General features: G+C 52.5%; 1 protein-coding gene across 2 annotated transcripts in view; it reads right to left on the bottom strand.

Annotated features, from left to right (window-relative positions):
* AK8 (adenylate kinase 8) overlaps window positions 1-25,073 on the bottom strand; it is a 115,200-nt gene that overhangs the window by 39,346 nt on the left and 50,781 nt on the right. For both annotated transcript variants that reach the window (XM_004757060.3, XM_013058598.2), the window contains exon 11: window positions 9,296-9,437. In XM_004757060.3, coding sequence (XP_004757117.2) covers window positions 9,296-9,437 — 142 coding nt within the window. The remainder of the gene's footprint in view (window positions 1-9,295; window positions 9,438-25,073) is intronic.

Consider the following 25,073-nt stretch of genomic DNA (forward strand, 5'->3'; position numbering starts at 1 on the left):
CGTCCATGTGGTCCTGCTTCTCCAAGCCAAGTGCCTTTTACTGACTAAGACTCTGTGGGGCCACTGAACGAATGAAGTGACATATAAAGCAAGCAGGTAACTGGCACTCAGAAAGCATCGTCGTTCTTGTCAAGATCAGGATGTCAACTCAAGACCAGGGGCAGGAGGCCCACGAGAGGAGAAAAGAAGGGGATTCCTGGCAGCACAAGCAGCAGCCCGGGGCCGGCCTGACCACCGAGCAGAGCTGTCCTGACCGGAGCCCCCAGGGCTGCCTTCAAGCGCCTGGCCCCCAGAAATCTGACAAGCTTCCAGAAGCTGCACTTGGGTGTGGGATTTGCAGCTCCTACGGCACGGCGCTGGTGTTTGCCAGCCTGCTCCCCGGAGGAAAGGGCTGTGTGTCTAGCAAAAGCCAACAACACAGCCAGCACCAACTGGGCATCAAAGGCAAGTTGGGGAGCCGAGCCTCTGCCTTCCCAGGGACAACCAAAACTCCTCTGTGCTCCTCTGGACACAGGGCACTATAACCATCTAGTTTAAAACGTAACAGTGACTAAAAATCCCAAAGCACCACACTCTCAAAGGAACCCACGGAGCAGTTTCCAATTTGCACAAATGAGCTCAGACACGAAGGAGATAATCTGAAACCTGGCCCTGGGGTGATCTCTTTCTAGTCCCCAAAGTTAGTCCCCTGAGATAGAGAAAGAGACAGGCTGAGCCACAGCCGCCCCCCTTTGCCCTCTTCCCCAAGGATTTGCCAGACATGTGACGGCAGCTCTGACCTCTGGCAGGTGGTGCCCTTGGCCGGAACGGACAGGATGGGGACCCCGTGCAGGGGTGGAGGCGGTCAAGGCCACAGCTTGCCCTGCCCCTCCCTGTGGCACTGAGGGGAAGGAGGGTGCAGAACCCCCCAGCCTGTCTGATACACCGCACACTTCCCAACATCAATCACAATCCTATACTCCCTCTCCATAGTAAACATTAATTTTAAAGGGAACGGCCGTGCTCCAAACTTGCAGCATGAAATGAATTATTTTACAACTAGGCAGAGGGCAGGTTTCTGGCTACAGCCGGGGGTAGTTCTTTCTTTGTTTCTTTCTTTTTCTTCTTCTCCGCGCACCCCCCCCCTTTTTTTTACTATTATTACGTTTTAACAAACTTTATAGCCCATTTTATTGGTTCTCAAATAACTTTTTCTCCTTCTTTGCAACACATCAATTACTTGGTCGGCTTCCCTCACGCTGTGAGGTTGGAATGCAGAGATTGATACCGCTCGGCGGGATAGAATTTAGTATTATGTGCCGCGGGTTTATGAGGTAGGAGTCAAACAAAACATTGCATCTGAACACTATCTATTTATTAGCTCTGAGAAGAGATTTATATTTGACAAGGAGACAATAACTTTGTTTTCTGATAAGCCGGCGAGGTCTATTTCTGTGCCCAACCCAGAGCAGCTTCTCCTTCTCCAATAACTCTATTTACTAGCATGAATATATTTTAATAATAAAATTGATATATATGTAAATTTATTTTAATCTAATTTCATCGAACCCTCCTAAAAAAAAAAAAAAGAGGCTTTGTAGATTGTTTTCAAATCTGAATTATAGATTTCTGTATCGTATTCCCAGATTGATTTCTAGGCTATAATTCTGTCAAGATTTCCTCCTGGTGTCAAAAACAGCAACACCACAGCTAGAGCGCTTTATAATTGGCATTACGGCTGAACCAGAATTACAGTCTCGATATTCATCCCGGTGCCAGGTGGGCTCATTTTAGAATATTTCTTGCTTTCTTAGCCTGTATCTGGACTTGAAGGTTTATGGCTAAAATTACCTTCTGAATTAATCATAAAAAATGTTAATTGAAAGCTAAGGTTGGGGGATGGGATAGTCGGGATTGAGGAGGAGAGAACACGCCGTCCGGATGAGAGGGAAATACGGAAAGGTGATTAAAACGTGTGCAAGATCGACTCTAGGTTGTAAACATCTTTTTTTCCCTGCTTGTCCTCTGCCCCGGGGTCAAATAAATTAAATTGGCATTGTTTACTAAGTCTTTAGAAACTGATTTTATTCCATGGTGAGTGGAGAAATATTTACTTGCAAGCCTGCCCTAAATCAAAGAGGTTCTTGAATATTCTTCCCCATGCATTCACACCGCGCCCTCCCCAGCCTGTTGCGGTCCTGGCACCGTCTGGAGGGTCAGTAAATAAAACTGTCGTTTTCTCCCTCAGGGCTCAAAGAAACCGAGTCCTGGATTCTCTCCTCCAACAGTCAGTGACCCGCCCCAGGATTCCTTTCAGTGACTGTTCCGCATTTTCCCAGAGTCTTTCATCTTCAGGTAGATGATGGGCTTACACAGAAGCTAGCCCGCTGACAGGTGCCAGAAAATGGAGGCTGGAAACAGCCTTCCGGCCCTGCGGTCCCTGGAAATTTGCTGGCAACATAGGCAGTAAGACAGAAAGCTGGGGCCGTGTGCTCCACAACGAGGCAGACATCTCAGCGCGCCAGCAGGACGCTCTCCAGCCTCAGCTCTCGGAGAAAGCAGCCCCACCCAGATGGCCAGCCCAGAATCTGGGACCATGTCACTTTCTCTGGCAAAAGGGACTCTGCAGATGAGATTCAGGTAAAGACCCCGATGAAATGGTTAAATTACCCCAGATCCTGAGGGGTGCCCAATTGAATCACATTGGTCCTTAAAACCTGAGAAGTATCCCCAGCTCTGGCCAGAGGGAGATATGACTACAGAAAGGGGTCAGCCTGTGCAACGGTGCTGGCTTTGGAGATACGGCATCCACGGCCCAAGGGCGGTGGGCAGCCTCTGGACGCTGGAGAGGGCGAGGAAACGGCTTCTCCTCAGAGCCTCCAGAAGGAATACAGCCCTGCAGACTATTGATTTTCGTCCTACAGCACTGGTTGACAATAAATCTGTGTTGTTGAAGCCACCAGGTTTGTAGGGATTTATTACAGCAGCCATAGAAACAAAACTAATACACCAACTCATGCTATTCTTAGGCAAAAGACAGGCCCATTATTCAAAGACAAATGGTTTGTAAAATACAACCATCTTGGGACCCACAGATAGACGCTGCCGAAAAAGGGTCATAGAAGTGAAAAAGGGGGGGGGGGATAGAAAGAAAAAGGCAATGAATACCCTTTGGAAGAAAAATTACTCCAGGAAACATAGGCATGCTTTCAATAAAAACCTATCAATACACTCAACATCATTTAGGGAGAACAGGCTCAATGATGAAAGAAATTAAAGGGAAAATGAATGAGCGCTAACAGGGTAAGGGGGTAAAATAAAGGGAAACGTAAAAACATTACAGAAATAAAAAGCTGGGGTAATGGGAGAGTAATGCAATAGAAATTAGTTGAAGTTATGATGCAGGATAGGAAAAGAACAAGAGATAAAAGCTATTAGAAAAAAATCTTAGGGGCACTTGGGGGGCTCCGTCGGTTGAGTGTCTGACTCCTGGTTTTGGTTCGGGTCATGATCTCAGGATTGTAGGGTCAAGCCCTGAGTCTGGATCGGCACTGGACGTAGAATCTGCTTGAGATTTTCTCTTTCCCTCTCCCCCTCCCCCAGCTTGCGCGCTTATGCACCAACGCGCTCTCACGCTCTCAAATAAATAAACAAAATCCTAATAAAAAAGCTTTTGTTTATTTATTTGTCAGAGAGAGAGAGAGAGAGGGAGCACACAAGCAGGGGGAGCAGCAGGCAGAGGGCGAAGCAGGCTTCCCACTGAACAGGGAGCCCAACGTGGGACTCGATCCTGCGACTCCGGGATCATGATCTGAGCTAAAGGCTTAATCTACAGAACCACCCAGGCATCCCAATGAATAAAATCTTTAAAAAAAAAAAAAAGAAAGAAAGAAAAAAGTCCCAATTATGGAAAACAGAGGGTAACTATCCAACATACACAAAATTGGTTTCCTGGAGAAGAAAAAACCAAGCAAGTGAACCAGGAAAATAGTAAGATGTGTACTAGAATACTATGATCCTGCAGGAACATTCCAGAGAAAAGCCATCAAAAGAGAAAAGACTAGGACCTGCTGAGCGTAAATGAACTTCAGGGGAGAGAGAGCCCTTACGGGCACCCAGACGGAAGCCGGACATGCCCCTGACAGAAGGCATCTCCCGCCCCCGGCCATTGCTACGGCCTCAGAGACATCAGAGAATGGTGTGGAAACGATACGGGATGCTGATGGCAAGAAATGTGATCAAAGTGTGCTTTACTTTGTGGGACGTTGTTTACAAATAAAGGTAACAGAAAAGCACTCTCAAATATGCAAGGAGTTAGGAAGTCGAGCATGTGTGTGGCCTGGCCGAAATGAATCAAAGACAGTCTTTTCGAAGCAAAGAGGCAGGGTGCCTGGTGGCTCAGTTGGCTAAGTGCCCGACTCCGGATTTCTGCTCCCTGGTGATTTCAGGGACGTGAGATCGAGCCCCGCATCAGGCTCTGTGCTCAGCACGGAGTCTGCTTGAGATTCTCCCTCTCCCTCTGCCCCTCCCCCCATTCTTAAAAAAAAAAAAAAGGAAAGATGAATCAAAATTGGCAAATGGCGAGGTTGAATTCTATAAACAGCTGGTGTTGAAATCTGAATCCGGTTGAAGAGACAGAAATAAAACCTCACGAGTGTAGTAATTATTGCTAAAAACAACACAATTATTATATTTCTAGAAAGAAACCCTTAGTCATCTTAAAAATAAGAATGGTGTCAAATAGGCTGGGATTCAACACCCCGAGAACGTACCCATCCTACAGCGGAGAGTGGACGGGCAGGGGGTGAAGAGAAAGCACACAGGGGAGCACGTTCCCTTTCCTCTTCCGTGAGACAGTCAAGATACTCTGTTTCATTTGAAAATGGACAAATTGGGGCGCCTGGGTGGCTCAGTTGGTTAAGCGGCTGCCTTCGGCTCGGCTCATGATCCCAGGGTCCTGGGATCGAGTCCCGAGTCAGGCTCCTTGCTTGGAGGGGAGCCTGCTTCTCCCTCTGCCTCTGCCTACCACTCTGTCTGACTGTGCTTGTGCGCGCTCTCTCTCTCTAACAAATAAATAAATAAAATCTTTAAAAAAAAGAAAATGGGCAAATTGAGAAATACAGTTCAACCTTGGATGTGAAACAAGCAAACCGTGCCGGAGACCAACAGGACCAGAACCAGAGCACCTCCTGCCCAGATCGCTGGGAAGGGCAGAGGAGAAGAATCGCAGTAAGAGAAGTCAAAGGAAACACAAACCAGAAAGACAAGACGGGGCGCCTGGCCGGCTCAGTCCAAGGAGCGCACGACTCTTGATCCCAGGGTCGTGAGCTCAAGCCCCATGTCGGGCACAGAGATTACTAAAAAATAAATAAATAAACTTTTAAGAAAAGATGGGAAACAAAGGAAACCATAACAAAGCATAAAATAAAGTGATAAAGGTAAAAATAAGTGGGATGATTTCAACTATTCAAGGAATAAAACAGCAGGTTGGATAAAAAAAATCTTAATCATCATTCTGTTCACATGATGACAAGAATCAAGGGAAGCGAAGTAGTTGGAAGTAAACGTGAGACAAATGAGTGTGACCACTGCTGAGCTCCAGGTCCAAAAGACGGATGGAAACCTCTCACCCCTGGTTCCTCCCGAAGCCCCACCCCGAAATGACAGGAGAGGAAGCCTACCTGACAGGACAGAGAGAACGGAGGAAGGGGACACAACCATGGAACATCTGGGGCAGAGAGCAGGTGACCCAGGACAACCAGCTCCAGAGGACCCTCCCCGCAAAGGCCAAAGCCCAAGTTGGCAGCAGGGAACGCTGAGAACAAACTCAAAGGTCACCAGCAAACCTTTCAGAGGCCCAGGCGCTCGGACCATGCTGGCGCCGGCAGCTAAGATAAGGCCAACTGGATGAGACTCATCTGGGAAGGCATCAAGACCCAGGTCCCCTGCTCTCTCCACCCAGCGGAGCCAATGCCCCTTCTCCACGTGGGCAGAAATGGAAGCTTTATCTCTAGAGGGGGTTTAATCAGGCTGTTCAGGCTGGAGTGCCAAGCACAGCTGAGAGCCCGCATCTGTACCAGAATTAGGGAAAACAGGTAAAAAATATGCAGATGGCATGGGGCATGCAACACCTCTACCCACCTGTGGGGCAGCTGACCCGAGGAGGGCCAGGGCCCTGCACCAGCAAGAGGGATAGAGAAGACTTCACGGGACTTCTGAGTCTGAAACGTTTTTTGTTTCTATTACCAATTGTTTTTGCTAGATTTTGACACCGTGTTTTTAATTTTTTAAATCTAAAAAGAGGAATCTGATGGGGGGCTCCACACAGATGGCCCCGAGAGATCACTCTTCCATGAAGATGAAGTCTGCGGACACCCATGCACCTGTCCGTTAGCGTCTTAGTCCCCTAGTCTTACACAGCAGCAAACCACCAAGGGTAACCCAATGCTTGAAAAACAATCCAACAAACAAAAGAATCTATGAAGAAAGAATGAAACCAAGACACACAAAACCTCAACAGGAGCAGACCATGCAGGAGACCATGAACCAAGCCTGTCACGGATGTTCTCAAGAGCTAGAATAATCCATGAGACAAGATCAAGAAATTTGTTTTAAACTTTTATTTTTTTTAATATCTATTTTATTTTATTTATTTGAGAGAGAGAGAGGAGAGAAGGTCAGAGGGAGACGCAGACTCCCCACGGAGCTGGGAGCCCGATGCGGGACTCGATCCCGGGACACCAGGATCATGACCTGAGCCAAGGGCAGTTGCTTAACCAACTGAGCCACTCAGGCACCCAAGATCAAGAACCTTTAAAAGGAACATTTACAGAACAGAAAAAGAGCTCTTGAATATTATAAAAATAAACACCATCGCTGCCGTTAGAGATGCAACAGAAGGGCTGGAAGAAAAGGTTGAGGAGCCGGAGAAAGTAGAGCAAAACAAAATCAACCAACCACGCACATGAGCAGAAGAAAAACCAAAGACAGACACTAAAAGAGAGGAAAGATACTTTTTAAAAATGTAGAGGGCCAGTCCAAGAGATCTAATACACAAACAATAGGTTCCAGAGAACAGGGGAGGGGAGAGGAATAAAAGAAAAAAAAAGAAAGAAATCCATCAACAAAATAATTGAAGAGAATGTCCCCGGATGGAAGGACACAGGTTCCCAGATTAACCTCAGGTACAATGGGGCAAATTAGACCCAAACCAAAGAAACGAGTGAAATTTTAGAGTGAAATTTTAGAACTCTGAGAACAAAAGGAAGATCCTACCAACTTCCAGAGAGAGGGAAAAAGGTCACAGATGACGTCAGGAATCAGACTGGCATCAGGTTTCTTCCTGGCAATTCAAAATTGTGGAGGGAGAGTGATTTTGGTTAATTCCTCAACAGGGCGCCTGGCTGGCTCCGTTGGTTAAGTGTCTACCTTCCGGTTGGGTCATGTTCCCGGATCGAGCCTCACGATGGGCTCCCTGCCAAGTGGGCTTCTCCTTCTGCCCCTCACCCTGTTGTGCTTGCTCGCTCGCTCTCTCAAATAAATAATCTTAAAAAATATTTAATTCCTCACCAACCAAACTACCCAGCAAGTGTAAAGGTAGTATGTTCAGACGTGCCAAGTCTCCGAAAATTTACCTCCCAGGCAACCTTTCTCAGGAAGCTACTGATGGATAAGCTTGACAAAAACGAGGTAGTAAACCAAAGTAAAGAAAATTGGGGGATGTGGGAATAAGCCCCCTTGGTGGGAGAGAGGGGAAGGGCATCTTCAGGGATTACTGACTTCAGGAAAGACAATAAGGAAAAAGGCAAAGTAACCAGGAGGAGCTCCTACCAGCACAGCTGGCCCACTGAGGGCAGGTCTTCTGGAAGCACCACACAGCGGTGTGCTGGCACGTCTGTGTCCAGGACCCCCGCCATTCCCATATGGCTTTGACAGACCAGAACAGAGAACCCACCTCGTGGGTACCAGTGTGAAGTGTTGTTACTGAGGAGGGGAGGCTCAGTGAACGTGGGCGAGTAACCGTCTGTCAAGTCACTCCTATCAAGACGGCTTTTCCCAATGAACACGTAGGAACTGTATAATCCGGCACCAAAACATATAAAGCAAAAACTGCAAGTAGTAAGAGAACAAGAATAAAAACACAGCATAGGGGCGCCTCAGTGGCGCAGTCGATTAAGCGAGGGACTCCTGAGTTCCACTCAGGTCATGATCGCAGGGTCGTGAGATCAAGCCCTGCGTCGGGCTCCCCGCTCAGTGCGGGGTCTGCTCCAGATCCTCTCTCTCTCCCTCCCACCGGCGCGCGTGCTCTCACTCTCCAAAAATTAAAATAAAATAAAATATACATCTTTATGAATACCTATTGAAAATCATCCACAGAATAAAGTTCAATATTTTTTTTTAAATTAGAGGTTGGACTTCAACAAGTTCCTCATACTCTGCACTAAAATAAAAAACTAATAATGAGAGTTGAACTAAACAAGGAAATCCCAACTCCCTGGAAACTTCAAACTCTCCTAAATGAAATCACAGTTTCTGCAACAATTGACCCCAAATAGCCAGGAGCCACCTAATAACCAGCAACATCAGGTTAGGACCAACCAGAGAAAAGTCAAATATGCTCCCCAGGGCCAAGCGCACAGGGCACCCCAATTCCAGCTCCACTCCCCCAGGCTGTGCCCCAGCAGGGCACGCCCCCAGCCGCCCCCTCAAGCTCTGCCAAACCCAAGTGATCGGCGACTCCCGGCCCAGAGCGAGCCTGGCTAGATAGCTCTTGCTTGTCTTCCTCTGGATCCCCTTCCTGTACCTCCGTAACAGACCCAAGGATGGTGTCCTCTCGAGTTCAGGTGAGCAGAAGAAGAGCAGAACATCCAACAGCCTTGGACACCAGGTCTGGAGCACATGGCCGGCCATTGGGAGAGTGTCCAGCTCATTCTGCAGACCCACATGAAAATGACTGTCGGATGCACCAAAGGTTTCCATGTACAAAAGGAAAGTGTGGACGTAATAGAAGGAACACCTGTGGATTGCCTGGCGCCACTATCCCCTGAGGAAGGCAAGACTGTCCGGACTGCCGCTCACGAGCGAGGGAGCTCTCGGCCAGCCAGGTGAGAGCTGGGGATCCGAACTGAAGCTTGACTCCCAGTTCACAGGGCAAATGCGGTGGGTGGGGGGAGGTGGCGGCACCTAAGAGACCTTGCACGTGTGGGCTTCTGGTAAGCCGCAAGCTCGGATGAACCTTGTCAGGGTGCCCAGCACAGGGACCTTCCGGGAGGCGGTGTGGACGGGGCTGTGGCCCCCTTGGAGGGGGACAGCTTACCTGTTGGGCTGGAAGCCCAGGCTGTTCAGCATGTATGCCTGGTCCATGTCCTTGGGGAAGCCGTGCAGCACCCACCCCTTCTGAACGCTGTCCTGTTGGCTCAGGCGATGGCTCAGCACCTTCATGATGATGCTGTCGGGGACTGCGGAGACAGGGGGCAAGCGGTCACTCTGTCATCCCGGGCACCGCTCCCGACCCCACAGGAGTCCGAGGGAGCAGCGGCAATCTGTGCCTCCTGGGTTTCCTAATGCCCTTGACTCTGGATTGAAAAGGTGAAGGTTAGGGTTTAGGCAGATGAGGCTGTGGGAGCACAGGTCCCTCCTAGACCCCAGCAATTGAAGGAATGTGGCTGAGATGGGAAAAGCATTGGGGTGACCGTGACCCCTCCCCGGCCTTGACAAGGCACCATGCCCATCAGCAGCCAGGGCGGTTCCCAGGCTTGCAGCGACATGGGGACAGTCCCCGTCCCCCAGGATCCAGCTTTTGCGGCACACCAGGCCCCGGGGAGAAGGTTTAGCTTCCCTGGAAAGGGGCTGTGTCGGCGCCCGGTGCTCTCCGCTAATTTGCAACAAACAAGCAACCCTTGCTTCCCGCCTTCCTCCAGTTCTCCCCTCCTCGGTGTCCACAGTCCCATCTCGAGAGTTCCCGCTCTGCTTATAACCAGAGGCCGCAGCACAGGCTCGCGGAGGATGAGGCCCTGGGACGCGTCTTGTTTACATTACCGCAACTGACATTTTTCTGAAATGTACACCTCTCTTTCAGACTCATTAAATGTCCTATGTTGCTGATGTACGGCGTTTTAGCAATTTGCACTGCATCTCCTGCACTTTGCACTCATTTTTCAAGAAATACTTGGTAAATATTACCAGTGTTTGCTGTGGATGTGGTCCCGACAAGCTGGTTTCCCAGAGTTGCCGAGAGGGTGTTTGGCGGCTTCTCCGGGAGCCCAGGTGCCCGTCCTACCGGCTTGGGCAAGTGGCCCTGGCACACACGCCTGAAACTTTCTGAAATGCCCCCAGGCCCACAGCCACGAACACAGGGGTGAGAGCTGCAGAAACAGCTGCTTTCCTCCACGGCCCTGATGCACACGTCACTCCCTCATCACCGAAGGACGCGGAGCCGTATTCCGAGCAATCCGCGCAATCCGCGCAATCCGCATTTCCCTCGATTTGTTCCATCTCCCTTCTTTCAGCGCTCTTCCCCAGTCTCGAGGAACGAGCAGAAACACGCTTTTACTCTAATGAGAACATCAGGCTACCTAACACGAGCAGAAAGCTGATGCAGCTGTTCCTGTCTCTTCCCCTGCGTGCACCTGCTGTGGCTCCCCAGTGCTGGGAGAATGAGAGCAGTCACCCCTCCCACGGCCAGCAGTCCCTGCAGTCTCTGACTCCTGCCTCCCTCCCAGGTGACTCTCCTCCAGCTTCTCCCCAGTCCCTCCCGCCAGGACACCCCTCCCCCATGCCTGGCCTGGGGTAAGCCTTTGGACTCAGCCTTCGGGGGCCCAGTGGAATGTGCTCCTGAGGACCGCACCCAGCCTGGCTTAGTACCGGATCTCTGCTTCGCTTGCCGCCCTCGTGGCTAGCCAAGACTTTGTGTGATGTCTGCCTCTCCCAAAGACAGTGGGTTCCATGAGGAAAGAGACCAGCCCCCAACATCACTCGTCACTTCCTTTCCCCACAACTAAGCACGGAGCAGCTGCAGAATCAACAGACGGAGACTTCCCTTCTCGAAAGCTTCGCTGCAGCTGATCAAACATGTTAGAAGCAACTTGCCCAGACTCGGGAGAGCCAGGAGGTGGACAGGAGATAACACAGGCTTGAGGGGCACACAAATCGAGGGTCTCAGCCCCGCCCCGCCCCACACCCAGAGATGCCCTCAGCTGGTCACTCAACCTCTCCAACCAAGGGTCCGAGTCCTCATCTGCCAGAAGAGGACGACAGGATCTGTCACCACAGGCTCAGCACCGCACAGAACCATCCAGGCACGTGGCCAGAACTTTCCAGTTCAGGAGACGTATGTTGGAAAATAATACAAACATCTCCACGTTTCCCTATGGTCAGGGTGTTCTGAGAACAGACTGCTGGCTCCTGGGATGTGGGATGACTGACTTCAAACAAGCCTTGACAGTTACAGATGGAGCCCTCTGGAGAGATTTAGGGACCTGTCTCGAAACCTTTGTTTATATTCCCAGAGTTGTAAACCTAGGGCCAGCTGCCTTCCATGAGCTCTGAGAGTCATAATTTCAGGCCTTGTCCCCTCTGCTACGGATTCCTGTACACACAGGGTATGTCGGCTCTCGCCACGTCTCCCCGTGAGGATTGGGGCTGTGGGGAGCTAGCATTCAGATTACGGCATGAATAAATAATGGGCCTGTTCTCTGACCCAGAAACCCTGTGTCTTGTTTCAGGATAAATAAATATAGATTAAAAACAAAATGGGTTAAGAATGTGCCATATTGCTTTCCAATCCAGGTCTGCCCTCTAAATATTTACGGATATTTTCATGTAAATAAGAAACCAATACAGAAAGAAGGACTTCCCAGTGATCTGTCGAGTGTGGAGCACATGTGGGTCACTACTCTGATACACGGCCAGCCAGAGGGCAAGGGTCCTGCCCCCCTCCAGAAGCCCACATTCTAGTGAGAGAGATAAGTAACACCCAGGTCAAAAACCAGTGCGGAGTCCTAGGTACTATGAAGAAAACACACCAGATGATGGGAGGCTGCTGCTGCGACCAGCTCTAGGACAGCCTCAGGAAGTCACATCCGGCTGAGATTCCAAATCCTGGGTCCTGAGCTGCGTGAAGACCCAGCGAGGAGGTTCTGGGCAGAGAGCATGGCAGGGCCCGGGCCCTGAGGCTGGAATGATCTGGACACAGGCAAGCTTCAGAGACAAGACCCATGTGGCTGGAGCAGAGCAGTCTGTGGGAAGTGAGGGTGGACAGGCCCAGCCGGGTGTTCAGGAAGGAAGGGGATTTGGGCCCCCCACAGGCCATCTTGGGGATGATCAGGTATTGGCCATCAGTTTGTATCACCAGATGAACATACGGGGATAATCCCAGCATCCTGCACTTGGCCACAGTTGCCCATGGAAAAGCTCATTCTTTGGTATCAGCCAGCGGAGTCCCCGTGTGGGGTCCCTGGGTCCCAGAGATGTGACTGATCAACAGTACATTTTTCTAAGTGGTCAGTGCAGGCTCCTAAGGGCAGAAATGGACCCCGTAAGGTCTGCAGAGAGCTCAGGCTGAGGATGTGAATCAAAGTCACCAGCTAACAGCTCCTGCTCTTCAAATTTCTAGAAAGGAAACATCTTTTGCTGAGGGGGCCGTGGTTTCCCTCTCCTAGTTCCGGTCCTGCCCCAACCCGCTCTGACCCTCTGACCTGCAGTCTCTTCTGCCAACTGGGAAGGTACCTGGGCGTGCTTTGGGCAGGCGGCAAGGCGAGGGACCACGGCAGGATGTGTGATACGGGAAAACCCAGCAGAAAACTCACCACTTAGTTCCCCGGATTCCTCTCTCAGGGCAAGTGTGAGCTGAGTGCCCGGTGGTTTAGGGGACTCTGCTGGCAGCAGCAGGACCTCCCTGAACCTCAGTGTCCCCGTCTGTGACACCTGCCTCACTGGCTATTGTGGGACCAGGAGATGGACTCTTTAAAGATGCCAGATGTACTAGAAGTCTCCTGAAGGCCTGGGTGGGTATAATTTAGTCCCTTCCCAAAGTTTATCCAGATTCCCATCAGACTGCTAGGATGAAACCTCTGACAAGATTGTGTGACCCTTAAATTTCAAACTTTTCAGATTAAAAAAAATCCAACACCTGGGCTTAGATCCAACGTTGGGAGAATGCCATAGGATTGAAATGGGCGGGCCTGTGCAGGAGGCCCCCTAGGCACGGAGCATGCTGAGCCGTGGGCATCGAGGCCTCGGTTGTGTGGGGGTGAGGGTTGGACTGGGCCAACATTTGTCTCTCCAATAGTCAGGAGCTGCTGGAAAGCAAGCCGCCCTCCAGGCCTCCCTGGAGCCTGCAGCTTTCTCGGGGCAAGGGGGGGCTGCGCATGAGGCCCGGAGGCCTGGGGAGTCACAGAGGGAGGGCCCTGGGAGGTCATCCCCTGGACCATTCTTGTTTCAAAGCTGAGAAACCAAGGCCTAAGACGGTCATGGCTCAAGAGACTTCTGCTGGAGAGAAACGTGACTGGACGGAAGGATGGAAGACGGGACCGAAGCACAAGGAGACTTCTTGAGGGGTGGGGGTGTGTGTGCGCAAAGAGTTCTAGACGGAATTTCCTAATTTGCGTTGGAAGTTAAAACGGAGGGGCGCCTGGGTGGCTCAGTCGGTTGGGTGTCTGACTCCGATTTCAGCTCTGGTCACCATCTCAGGGTCATGAGATCGAGCCCCGTGTAGGGCTCCTCACTCAGCATGGAGTCTGCTTGAGCTTGTCTCCTTCCCTCTCCCTCGGCCCCCCCACCGCCCTTGCATCCTCGCTCTACATAAATAAATAATTAATTAAAATCTTAAAAACAAATTTTTTTTTAAAGTTAAAATGTACCTGCCTTTCGGCCCAGCAATCTCACTTATGAGAAGTCACACCTGAGAGTCGACAACACAGACAGGAGGCGGCGGGCGCATAAGGTGCTCATCTCAGTGTCGCTTTCGGTGGTGACGATCAGAAACAAGGTACAACGTCCGTCAGCAGCAGGCAGGTTGAATAAAGGTCAGCACGTCCACGCAACGGGACGCGACCCACCTTTCACCAAGCCATTTCCACTCACACTAACTTGGAAAGAGGCTCTCTCAGAAGGCCAAGGGGAAAAGCCAGGCAACATACTGTGCATATGACGGAGTCTAACAGAATTATACACAGACACACGTGTACACACACACATGCCCACCCCCCCACACACACCCCACACACATGGGAGAGTGGAGGGGGCCCTCTCCTGCCCTGTGCATCAGACCCAGAGAGGCAGCGACCCAGGCCGGTACCCCAGCTGGACAGGCAGAGGGCTGGGAGATTCAGGAAGTGCCGAGAGCTCCAAGGAGGGGAAGACAAGCGTTTCCGGGAAGAAGGCGGAGGGCAGCCACACCGGCTCCGACCAAGCCCCTCTCTCCAGGAGCCAGGGAGACACAGACGCTCAAGTCAGCACTTCTCAGAAGGGCTCGCCATAATTTTGAACCGCTCCTTATTGGTGAATATTTGTTTGCTGCCTCTGTCCCTACCGTCACCCTCCCCCCTGGGAGCAGGGACCCCAGTAGTCAGGCCACTGTGGAGAAAGGGGGAGCGCTCTGACACTGCTGGGGGGAAGTCATGCTGGTGCAGCCCCTCTGGAAAACACAATGGAGGGTCCTCAAAAGGTTAAAAATAGAGCCACCCTACGACCCAGGAATTGTACTACTGGGTAGTTATTCAAAGATGCAAATGTGACCCGAAGAGGCACGTGCACCCCGATGTTCACAGCAGCAATGTCCACAATAGCCAGACTGTGGAGGAGCCTAGACGTCCATCAGCAGATGAATGGGTAAAGAAAATGAGGCACATATATATATGTATGTATATATTACACACCCATCAAAATGATATCTCACCATTTACAACAAACGGCATGAATGGAACTAGGAGGTATTATGCCAAGCAAAGTAAGTCAATCAGAGAAAGAAAATTATCATATGATCTCACTCATATGTGAAATTTAAGACAAAAACAGACAAGTATCGGGGAAGGGAAGGAAAAATAATATACAACAAAATCAGAGAGGAAGACAAACTATAAGAGATGCTTCTTTCTGGGAAATAAAAGGAGGCTTGCTGGGGGACAGGTGGGGGGATGGGGTAACTGGGTGGTGGTCATTAAGGAGGTAATGAGCTCTGAGTGTTGTACGCAACCGAGGAATCACAAAATTCCACCGCAGACACTCATAATAACACTGTGTTCATTAACTGAATTTAAATAAAACAAAATAAAATTTAAAAAACAAAGCCAGGGGGGCGCCGGGGTGGCTCAGTGGGTTAAGCCTCTGCCTTCCGCTCAGGTCATGATCTCAGGGTCCTGGGATCGAGCCCCGCATCGGGCTCTCTGCTCAGAGCGGGAGGTCTGCTTTCCCCGCCCTTTCTCTGCCTACTTGTGATCTCTGTCAAGTAAATAAATAAAATCTTTAAAGAAAAAAAAAAAAAACAAAGCCAGGCACTGTGCAAGCAACAGCAGGTACTTAACACACACTCTGGACAGACAAATGAATGAGTGAACGGATGGTGACCGCGGGAGCGAGGGAGTGGTCCCTCAGAGCCCAGAGCAGGTCCCGAGCCAAGGGGAGACCACCGCGGCCGGCTCTCAGCTCTCCCACTGGGCTACAGCACGACCCCCTGTGGATCGAACAGGCAGTCCTGGGAATGGGAGCTGATGCCCAGGATATCATGAAATAAAATCCCGTTGGGGGGCGTGGGGGGTTCAGACACAACACGGTGGCACAAGCCTGGGTGGGTTCATGGGCCTGGGACGGGTTCCTGCAGCTTCATTTCTATTCTCTACTTTCTGTGCATTTAAAAAGTGGGATTGGGACGCCTGGGTGGCTCAGCTGGTTAAGCAGCTGCCTTCAGCTCGGGTCATGGTCCCAGCGTCCTGGGATCGAGTCCCACATCGGGCTCCTTGCTCGGCAGGGAGCCTGCTTCTCCCTCTGCCTCTGCCTACCATTCTGTCTGCCTGTGCTCGCTCTCTCTCTGACAAATAAATAAATAAAATCTTTTAAAAATAAATAAATAAATAAATAGAAAGTGGGATTTTGTCGAAAGAAAACTATTTAAATTCCTACAGGAGGTTGGAATGGCCCCTGCGGAAGACTGTCTGAAAGGGACCACGGATGCAATCTCCCCAGAAGGCCCTACTTGCCCCCAACAGTGGCTCTCACTCTGGGGGGACCAGGGTACTGGAGAGAGGCTCCCTCCCCCTGGTCCTGCACGGGCTCCCTAGAGGCTCTGTCCAGAAGCACAGGCAATCTGGGAGCACTGCTCAGACCCGCCCTGCCACCAGGCCCGTGGCCTCTGTCCCTCACTCCGGAGGAGCTTTCGGAAGAGTCTCCTCCACAGAGCACGGTGCATCCCTCAGCAGGGGCTGGGCAACACAGCCACCCGATGAGACAGAACACAGCCGCCTCTGGACACTGCCTCCCCGTGGCCTTGACCTGAGCGGCCCTCCCGGCTGGGCATCCCCGCCTCCAGCGCCGTTCCTGGGGCCCCCGCCTGCCCATCACCTTTGTCGGGCTGCTGCCTTTCTTTTCCTGAAGGCTATTGACACATTTTCCCCAAACCCACAAGGTCTGACCAGCCAGTTCAGCAAAAATGCAGCTTTTCGGAACAGATCTCGCTGGCTGTGTTCTGCTGAAAGTGGAAACTCTTCTTGATAATGCTGTCCGTTTACCTTTCTCCTTGTCTCAGAGATTTTCAGCGCGGCCTAAAGTCTTTCTCCACTGAGTCAGGCGCCTCAGGCTTGATTTCTGGGCTTGACAGCTAACATCTCACCCTGCCTATAAGCCACTGCCGACGGCTACCTCTCCAGAAGGTCCTGTCAACCCTAAATTTAGCAAAGTACAAGATATGAATATCCCATTATTTCATAAGGCCACACCACATGCTTTCAGGGTGAGGTTTTTTTTTTTTTTTTTTTTCTGAAGATCTTCCGTAAAAGACGGCGGTTCTCGCATTGACCTTGAGGTTATTAAAATCTCAACCCATTTATTCGCTGCTGGCTGGGGGCGCTTGGCACCGGGAGGGATGGGGGAGCCATGGGTGCAGGTGAGAGGCTCCCGGCCGCACACAGGTCCTACCGGTCCCGACCACGCCACTCGGGACAGCGGGCCCCACTCTGTCTTGAAAAGAAGGCCCAGCTCAAGCTCCCTGTTGCACATCAATCCCAACAGGAGAAAGTGGCAACCGAGGAGGAACCCCCAGTCAAATGCCCGGAAGGATGGAATCTTCTTTCCCCGCTGGGGGTCTGACGTCTGTCCTCCTCAGGCAAGTCCGGCTCAGACAGCTGCGGAGTGGAAGTCAGGGAGGGCCTCCAGAGTGCACCTAGGTCAGCTCAAGATTTTCCAGGGGAAACCGGAGCCAAGCGAGGGGCAGAAGGGACCTGCTGCCTGCCGTGCTCCAGGCCCTCCGCACCCTCCTGCCGAGCCACACTGCCCCCTGCTGTCCGCGTCCTCGCACTCCTGCACTGGTGGCTGCTGGTCCCCGAGGGCTGGGACCCGGGACTCAGCTGGGGTGGGGATGGGGGGACACGCGGGGGCTAGGGCTGCTGGAGCTGGCCCTAAAAGGCCAGGGCAAAAAGTGCAGAAAAGGAAGTTGCTCCCTCCGTCAGGGCTTATAAGGAAAAGAGACCCAAGGCTGATGGATATGCCCAGACGCAGCTCATTCCCTGCCTCCGCACGAGGGCGGATCCGAAAGAGCTGAGGCCCTCCCCACTGGCCCTGCACACTGCGGGCACTCTCCTATGTCCACGCTCAGAAGCCCTCTGTCGACCACACACACCCCTCCCTGCACCCCCCACACACACCCCTACAGAGACAGGCTACACACCCTCTCCCACCCACGCACCTACCCACCACACCCCTACACTGCCCACCTAGGACACGCCCCGCACCCCTACCTCCTATACACACGACACACCCACTACACACACGTTTCCACACCCAGCTCTATGTACCCACGCACAGCACGGACACCTCACACCCCGCACCTGTCTACACCCAGTACATGACACACCACCTACCCTCGCCTACACACCCCCCCACACCACAACTACCTCGTAGCTTCTTTCCCTCTTCGAGCCTCCCTTGAAGGGCTGGTAAAGGCGACGTTCGGACGTTCGGCTATCCGTCAGCATTCGCGAAAGACTCAGAATGTGCTTCCATTCCCCCTTCCCGACACCCCAGCCCAACTCCTGGGTCCTGCCCAGCTGTCCAAGGCCGCGGGTAGACAGGGGTGGTCTTGGAAAGGAACAGGACGGGGAAGGAGAAAGGGCTGCTTTTGTTTCTGTTTTTTGTTCCCATCTCATAGGAAGGCTTGAGAGAAATGGGGCTCCCCCACCCACACACACGCATTTCTTGGCCCAGGACGTGGGGGGGGGGCCCTCTCGAGTCCCAAATTACTCACTGTAATTCAGCAAAACAAAACTACCATTTCTGGGTGACTGTTGTGCACCCCGACCCCCAGACCCACGGTACTGATCCCTGGCCACCAAGGCCCGCAAGCCCCCCTTGCCGCCACCGCCTTCTGGGGAAGAGCATCTGAGAAAGCCCCGCAGCGCAGGGACCTGGGCCAGGTTGGTCCTTCGCGATGCGTTTGTTTATTATTTACTGCCACCTGCTGGCCGATCGTGGGCGCTGCGCACCAAGTGAGCACTTGGGTGTAAACAGAAGCTTTCCAAACCCTGCACGGGAAGAACCCGGATTGTCGGTCACACCCTGCAAGCGTTCAGCGGGCAGCATAGTTTGCCTCGTTGGTAAACACAGGTCACTTGCTCCAGACAAACTCCTGTCTTCGTGGGCACGAGATGGAACGGACATCAAAGACTTTTTAGGTCCCCAAAGTTGGTACCCTAATGTTGACACGGCTTAACGATAGCATTTAAGGTTGCTCAGCAGAAGGGGATGCCAGGAAGTGACAACTTTTTAAATACTGGGTTTTCTTTTTCAAGTCCGGAGAAGTAAATTAGCCCTGGGCTCTTACCAGTTAGGCGGCTGTCAGCACCCTTCATCCCTCGAAGGACAGCTGCCCCTTTCATCACTTTCTGTCACTCCCCCTCTGCCTGTCTACCTGGGTGAAAAGCACCCCATGGGTGCATCACGGCTGAGAGGTGCAGCCCCCCAGTGCAAACTCCATTTGTCTACTGAAGCCAAAGATGAGGAAAAAGAGACCATTTAAAAATAGACATTCTTCTATAAATAAATGGTGCTTCACTTAGCAAATTAATAGGACTTTCAGAAAAGGCTCACTTAGGCACACTGTGGATAACGATTTGCTACTTCACCATTCCGATCTTAAAACACACTCTAACGTCTTTGAGTGGAAAATGCCGGTACCTGGGGAAAACCAGGAGAGGCAGCCAGTCTACACAGGGGCTGGGCGGGTCTCGGAGTGTAAGGTACTAATGTTTACCCAACACTGCAGATAAAGGGGCTTAAGAAACAAGGTTTTCCTTCCATTTTAATGGAGCCGGGGGCTCAGAACCAGCTCTTTCCCCACATCTCACCAGGGGGCGAGAATGCCATTACGCACAAAGCAAAGCAAAGCAAAGTCAGCAGCTCTAGAGAAATCCAGAAACAGACATGAACCTGTTTTTCTGGGACAGAAAAGATGCGGCGGCACATTAATTAACAAGCATGTGAGCTCGGCTCTGTCCTAGCACGTGTTTGTTCGAATGCAAGTACTGACTCACGTGGTCTTCCCATTTCACAGATCAACAGACTGAAGTCCAGAGACAAGTAGTGACTTGACCAAGGCCACACAGCTGATTGCTGAAGGAGCCCAGGTTGAAACCCAGGCCATCTTGCTAAAGCTAGGACATGTGCTCCACCTCTGTGCTCTCTACCTGCCTCTCCGGGGAGGGGGCAGCGTGGACTCCACCCTCCGCTCCGCATTTCTCTCGCAGGGTGCCCTCGGGTGAGTCGCTTTACCTCCCAACTGGGGTTTCTTACTCTTAAAACAGAACTGGACTCTAAGCCCTGATGTGGCACGTGAAGACATGCTACGGGCCAGCTCCTGAGGATCTAGAAAGCTGTCTGTCTGGCTGCTGCACACAGTCCCGAGAGGCTGCCGATCAATCCTGACCCCAGTGCTCAACTAGGGATGCCCACTCCTTCCGCTGAGAGGTAGGCGCCAACCCTCTCCTCTTGAACTTGGGCTGGTAATACTGACTAGCCTGAAGAACAGAACCAGGTGGAAGGTCACTGTGAGACCTTGAAGCCTGGGTCATAAGAAGCCCCATAGCATGCCCCAACCTCCATCCCAACCCTGGACTCCCTGGGATGTTCCAGAAGCCAGTCACCACATGAGCGGGCTGACCAACCGGAGGCCGCCCTGCTGTGAGAAAGCCGAGGCTACCGGTGAGAAGAGGTTGCATGGAGACAGACGCCTGACCTGCCCCAGCGGCTCCAAGGGTCCCAGTCACCAGGCACAGGACCGAGGACTCTGTCGTAGACATACCAGCCCCCGCAGGGGCAGGGAGAAGAACCAAGGAACCAAGCTGACACCAGCACCGAGAACAAGCTCTCGCGCTCGGACGAGTCAGCCCCGTCGACGCCGCGCCAGCCGAGGTCCGAGTCAGCACCGAGGCAAGCCCTCCCTGACATCCCCGTCCACGGAATCAACAGCACGATGAAACAGTCATCATCTGGTGCCCTGAAATTGTGAGCAGCTGCCAGGGGACAAGAACGCACCGAGGTCGGTGCGCGCGGCCTGTGCCGGTTCCGGGTTACCGCGGGGCCCGGCACCCGAGGCCGGCAGCAGTCACGGGAAAAGAATATCCAAAATCCACCCGTGAAACAGACGCGCGTAACCCAGGGATCACCTCCTACTACCATTGCTTCTAGCACGGGGGCCATTGATACAACTGATACTAACTGTATCCCTATTGAAACGAATATTAATTAGCTCTTATTACTAAGAGTAAATATCCAGCATAGACACAAGTTCATTTTATATGGCTAACAAACCCGAGGCCTTGGAGCTGTGGAATGCTCACCCTACGGATGAGGGCACTGTGGCTCTGGGTGGCCTGCCCAAGGTCATGCAGCTGGGAAGTGGCTGAGTCAGGACTGGAATCTGGTGGTGGGAATCCAGAGCCGGAACCGTGACGGCTCCCCTGGCCGTTCGGGGGGGCTGTGGCGGACCACCTCTCTGGAGGCAGGTCAGGCTGCTTGCTGCCTCCTGCCACCTGCTCTCCCCTTTGTTCCTCCAAACGGGTCTCACCTACACGGACATGCAGGCCGAGAAGCTTCTGGGCCCCGTGCCATCCAGGGCCAACTGCTATGTGCTCCCTCGCCCATTCATGTGTTCATTCATTCATTCGTAAGCATTAACTGAGCACCTACTATGAGCTCCTGCGATGCCGGTGCTGGAGACCGAGGAGCAGACCACTGGCCAGGCAGACAGAGCCTGAGCAAAACCATGCGGGGTGAGGGCCTGCAGGACAGGCGCTGGGGTAGGGACAGGTCCCAGACAAAGGCCGTCTTACCAGCTCCCAGTTGCGACCAGAGGGCAGGGCATGAGGTCAGAGTTCTGGCAGTCCAGGTCACAGGGGGTAAATCAGATACGTGCATTCAAGGTCTGATGTGCAAGATGAGGAGGAGAAAGGTGTCTCTCTCCTCCCCTGCCCGGACAGCGGGTGGGACGGAACAGGTGGCTGTGGGCACTTTCCTTTATAATCCGTACGCTTTCGTCACCTCTCACCTCCCACCCCCAGCCCCCGCCCCGCCAATCCCCTCTGTACCCACCACCCTTCCACCCCCTTCTCGGCAGAGCAGGTAGACAGGTGCAGGGTTGAAGGTGTGGCCTGGCACTTCCCTCATCTATCACGGCGGTGCCAGGCTCCCTGTGGGGACACCTCAGCCCCCTCCTGGCCAACAAGCCCCAGCAAGTCTCATGCCCTGATCTGTTCTGGGGATGTAGTGACTGTCCAAAGTGTAGGACCACAGAAGGTCACTGGGGCAGCCTCTCCCTGGACGCGTCCGGCCCCACTCAGCCCAAGGAGAAAGAAGCCGGTGTCAGCTCCCCATCGAGCACATTCTAAAAGGGAGAGGGGCTGCACCTGCCTCGGGAGTGTGAGCAGCCGCCCAGACGGCTGCACCGGGAGACCTCCAGGCTGGAGAAGACTGGGGCCTCGGGGTCTGACCTGTCGCAGACGATTTCACAGCTGAGTGGGTTGGAAGCCACCGGGGCTGCCCCTGGAGGGGAAATGCTTCCAGAAGCTCTAGTCAGAGTGAGAAGGACATCATGCACCTCTGGGCTCAGCTTAGACTTCGCAGAAATGTCTGGGTTTTGTTTCACTGCATTTTGTAATCTGGACGGCTGGCACATAGCAAGTCTGGACGAACACTCAGGCCAGCAAAAACATCTGTGGCCACCCCTCTCTGGTGACACCACTGGGTGGTAAGAAGGCACTGGATAAGCCTCACCCTTGGTGGGGACAAAGTTTCATTGAAAGGATGCACCAATGACTGGAGAGCCCCTTGCTGCCTCAGTTTCCCCACTGGACCAGTCATTGAACAAGCAACTTTTTGACCTTTTGGTGACAAACCTTTTGATGACACCCTGGCAAAGCTTCATTTTTGTAATAACAGAGAGAGCGAATGGGGACCCTTGTGCGACAAAAATCTAGTTGGAAAAAAGGAGGAGCTGGACCCTCTGGGGGCGGAACCTGTTGATAAGTGGGAGGGCTGACCCCTGTTCTGGAACCGTCCTCACCAACGGGCCCTCTGGCCTCCGAACGCAGCCACTACTTTGAGGCCTGCCACTCTGCTGGGCTCTCTCGGCCGTGGCTTCCACTCAGGCTCAAAAAGGCTCCTACCTAGTTTCCGTAAGGAAATCTTTGTAGCAGTCCCAGCGGAAAAGTCACAAGTTTGACTTGAAAAAAGGAGCTACTTCAAAAGCATTGTCAGACCGAGGTGAGGGTTCCTTTAAAATGCATAAATTACAGGGGGTGTCCATTAATCAACCCACGGGCAGCCCCGCGGCGGGAGAGCTCTGGGTGGGGGTGCCACAGGGACCCGCGGGGACACATCCGGGGGAGGCGAAGCGAATAAAATACACGCTGAATAAAAGAGTAAATTAATGTGTTTATTACTTACTGCCTGGACTGCGTGCATGCGCGCGTGTGTGTGTGTGTGTGTGTAGAAAAATGAAAGAAAAATGTAGAGTTTTTTTCAATAATAAAAAGGGAGTTGCACTGCGGGGCCCCTAGAGCTTGTGAAAAATTAAACTCGACGGATTCAAACTGTCCTATTTCCACTTCAAAAGAGATGAGGCACTGAGCTCTTCCCAACTTGTCTTCAAACGCCCAGCACCCTAGAAAGTTTCTTTAAAAAAATAAAGGCTCCCGTTCCCCCAAGCACTGTACCGGTTACTGTGCCCACCGTCTCTTCCTCTCCTAATTATACCCCTGTGAGTCTATTAATCAACCGGTAAATTATTTAGAGAGCGGCGCGCTGTCTCGCGCTGGTACAAACACGCCGCGCGCAGAGCCCTCCTGCATCCGGGCAGGGGTCCCTCGGGTCCCGCCTCCGCCGGCCGCCAGGCTGCACGCCGCTCGCCCGGGCTGCACCGAGCAAAACAAGCGATGCCGTTCAGCTTACCTCCTCAGACGGGAAGATTTACTTTGTCTTTCAACTCAGCAACTCCTTGCAAGTTTGTAACAAAAGAGAAAAGCTGCTCTATTGTCGAATCTTTCGTGTGCATTTAGTGCCGAGAATATTAATTCCCCCTAAAAAGGGCGGCAGTTCGGCAGAGCTCTGATCCACCGCCCCTGGGAGGCGGATGCATGGAAGGCTCTGGAAACGCTCATGATCCTGCCGGTTTGGGGCCGGCTGGGCTCGTGCATGTGATGAGGGCTGCGTTTGCTGGGCGAGAGGGCTCGTCACCGCAAAGGGTGCAAATGAGCCTCGGATCACCCCCCAAATCTCCTGCCTCCGCTCAGTTCGCTCAGGCCAGGAGGGACCTCCTCCAGACAGCAGTGTCTAGGAAAGAGGAGGGTGTGCGGGAGGGGGCGCAGGGGACACTCGCTGATCATGTCTTCCACGTTACTTTTGCGTCGCATCAGGACTGGTGCTCTTAGGGGAAAGTTCTTACACCAATTAAACAGCTGTTTTCTCACCTGGAAGTCAGTGCACCAAAGGAATCTGGGCCTTCGGGTCATTGAACTAAATTAGCTGCTGCGGGTGCCGACTGGGTTGGCTGGTGACAGAAGTGGCAGGAGTTAGGAGCCCACTGCAATCGGGCCAACAGGCTGGCGGGCGGGTGTTGGAAGGCACGGTTCTCCGTCCTTCTCCTGGAGAGCCTCTTAAAGACTACGTCAAATGCCACTGCTGGGGACACGTCCACGCTGGCGGTCCCTTGACCTGACAATGCCGACACGTTCTGAAGGCAACACAGTCGAGTCAAGGCGAACATCTCACACACTTAGGGCCAAAACTCAAGCCAACAAGGACAAGATATGCCTTTGGCTGTTTCTCCTACTCTCCCTGGGTAGGCTTTCTCTAGAGAAAGCCCAAGCGATGTTGGAGAAAGGAAACAATGATCGGAGCCGGGGTAGAAGGCAGCCCTTCTGAACCAAAGAGACAGTCGTGGGCCACTAGTTGAACCCAGCAATCTGGAGGGAGGTCATGTCTCCCGCCACCAGTCTCGGGACCTTGAGTTCTGGCTGAAACACCCAAGGGCAAGGACACAAATCAAGCAGCGCAGACGTCGAGCTGATGGTCTTAGTTGAGGCTGGTGAGGAAGGTCGGTTTCCTTCCAATGGGCAAAGACAGAACAGGTGCCTTCTCTGGGATGCTCCAGGCCTCCAGAAGGAAGAAATCCCACCTTCCACGAGACCCTTTGGTAGGAACGAAACCCCAGGAGGCGCTGAGCACCCCATCTGGAGGGATGACTACTGAGTCATCGCTCATTCAGGCAGAGTTGAGACCTTGGGGCTCCTTTGCCTGATTTCGGGAAAAGAAAGATGATCAGCACACTTGGGCATCACACGCCCTGGCAACGGATCCACCGGCACCGCCCCTCTAACTTTAAATGGTATATAAAC

The sequence above is a fragment of the Mustela putorius genome, unplaced genomic scaffold (genome assembly GCF_011764305.1).
Source record: "Mustela putorius furo isolate JIRA1106 unplaced genomic scaffold, ASM1176430v1.1 tig00000596_pilon_pilon_pilon, whole genome shotgun sequence".
Classification (NCBI taxonomy): Eukaryota; Metazoa; Chordata; class Mammalia; order Carnivora; family Mustelidae; genus Mustela; species Mustela putorius.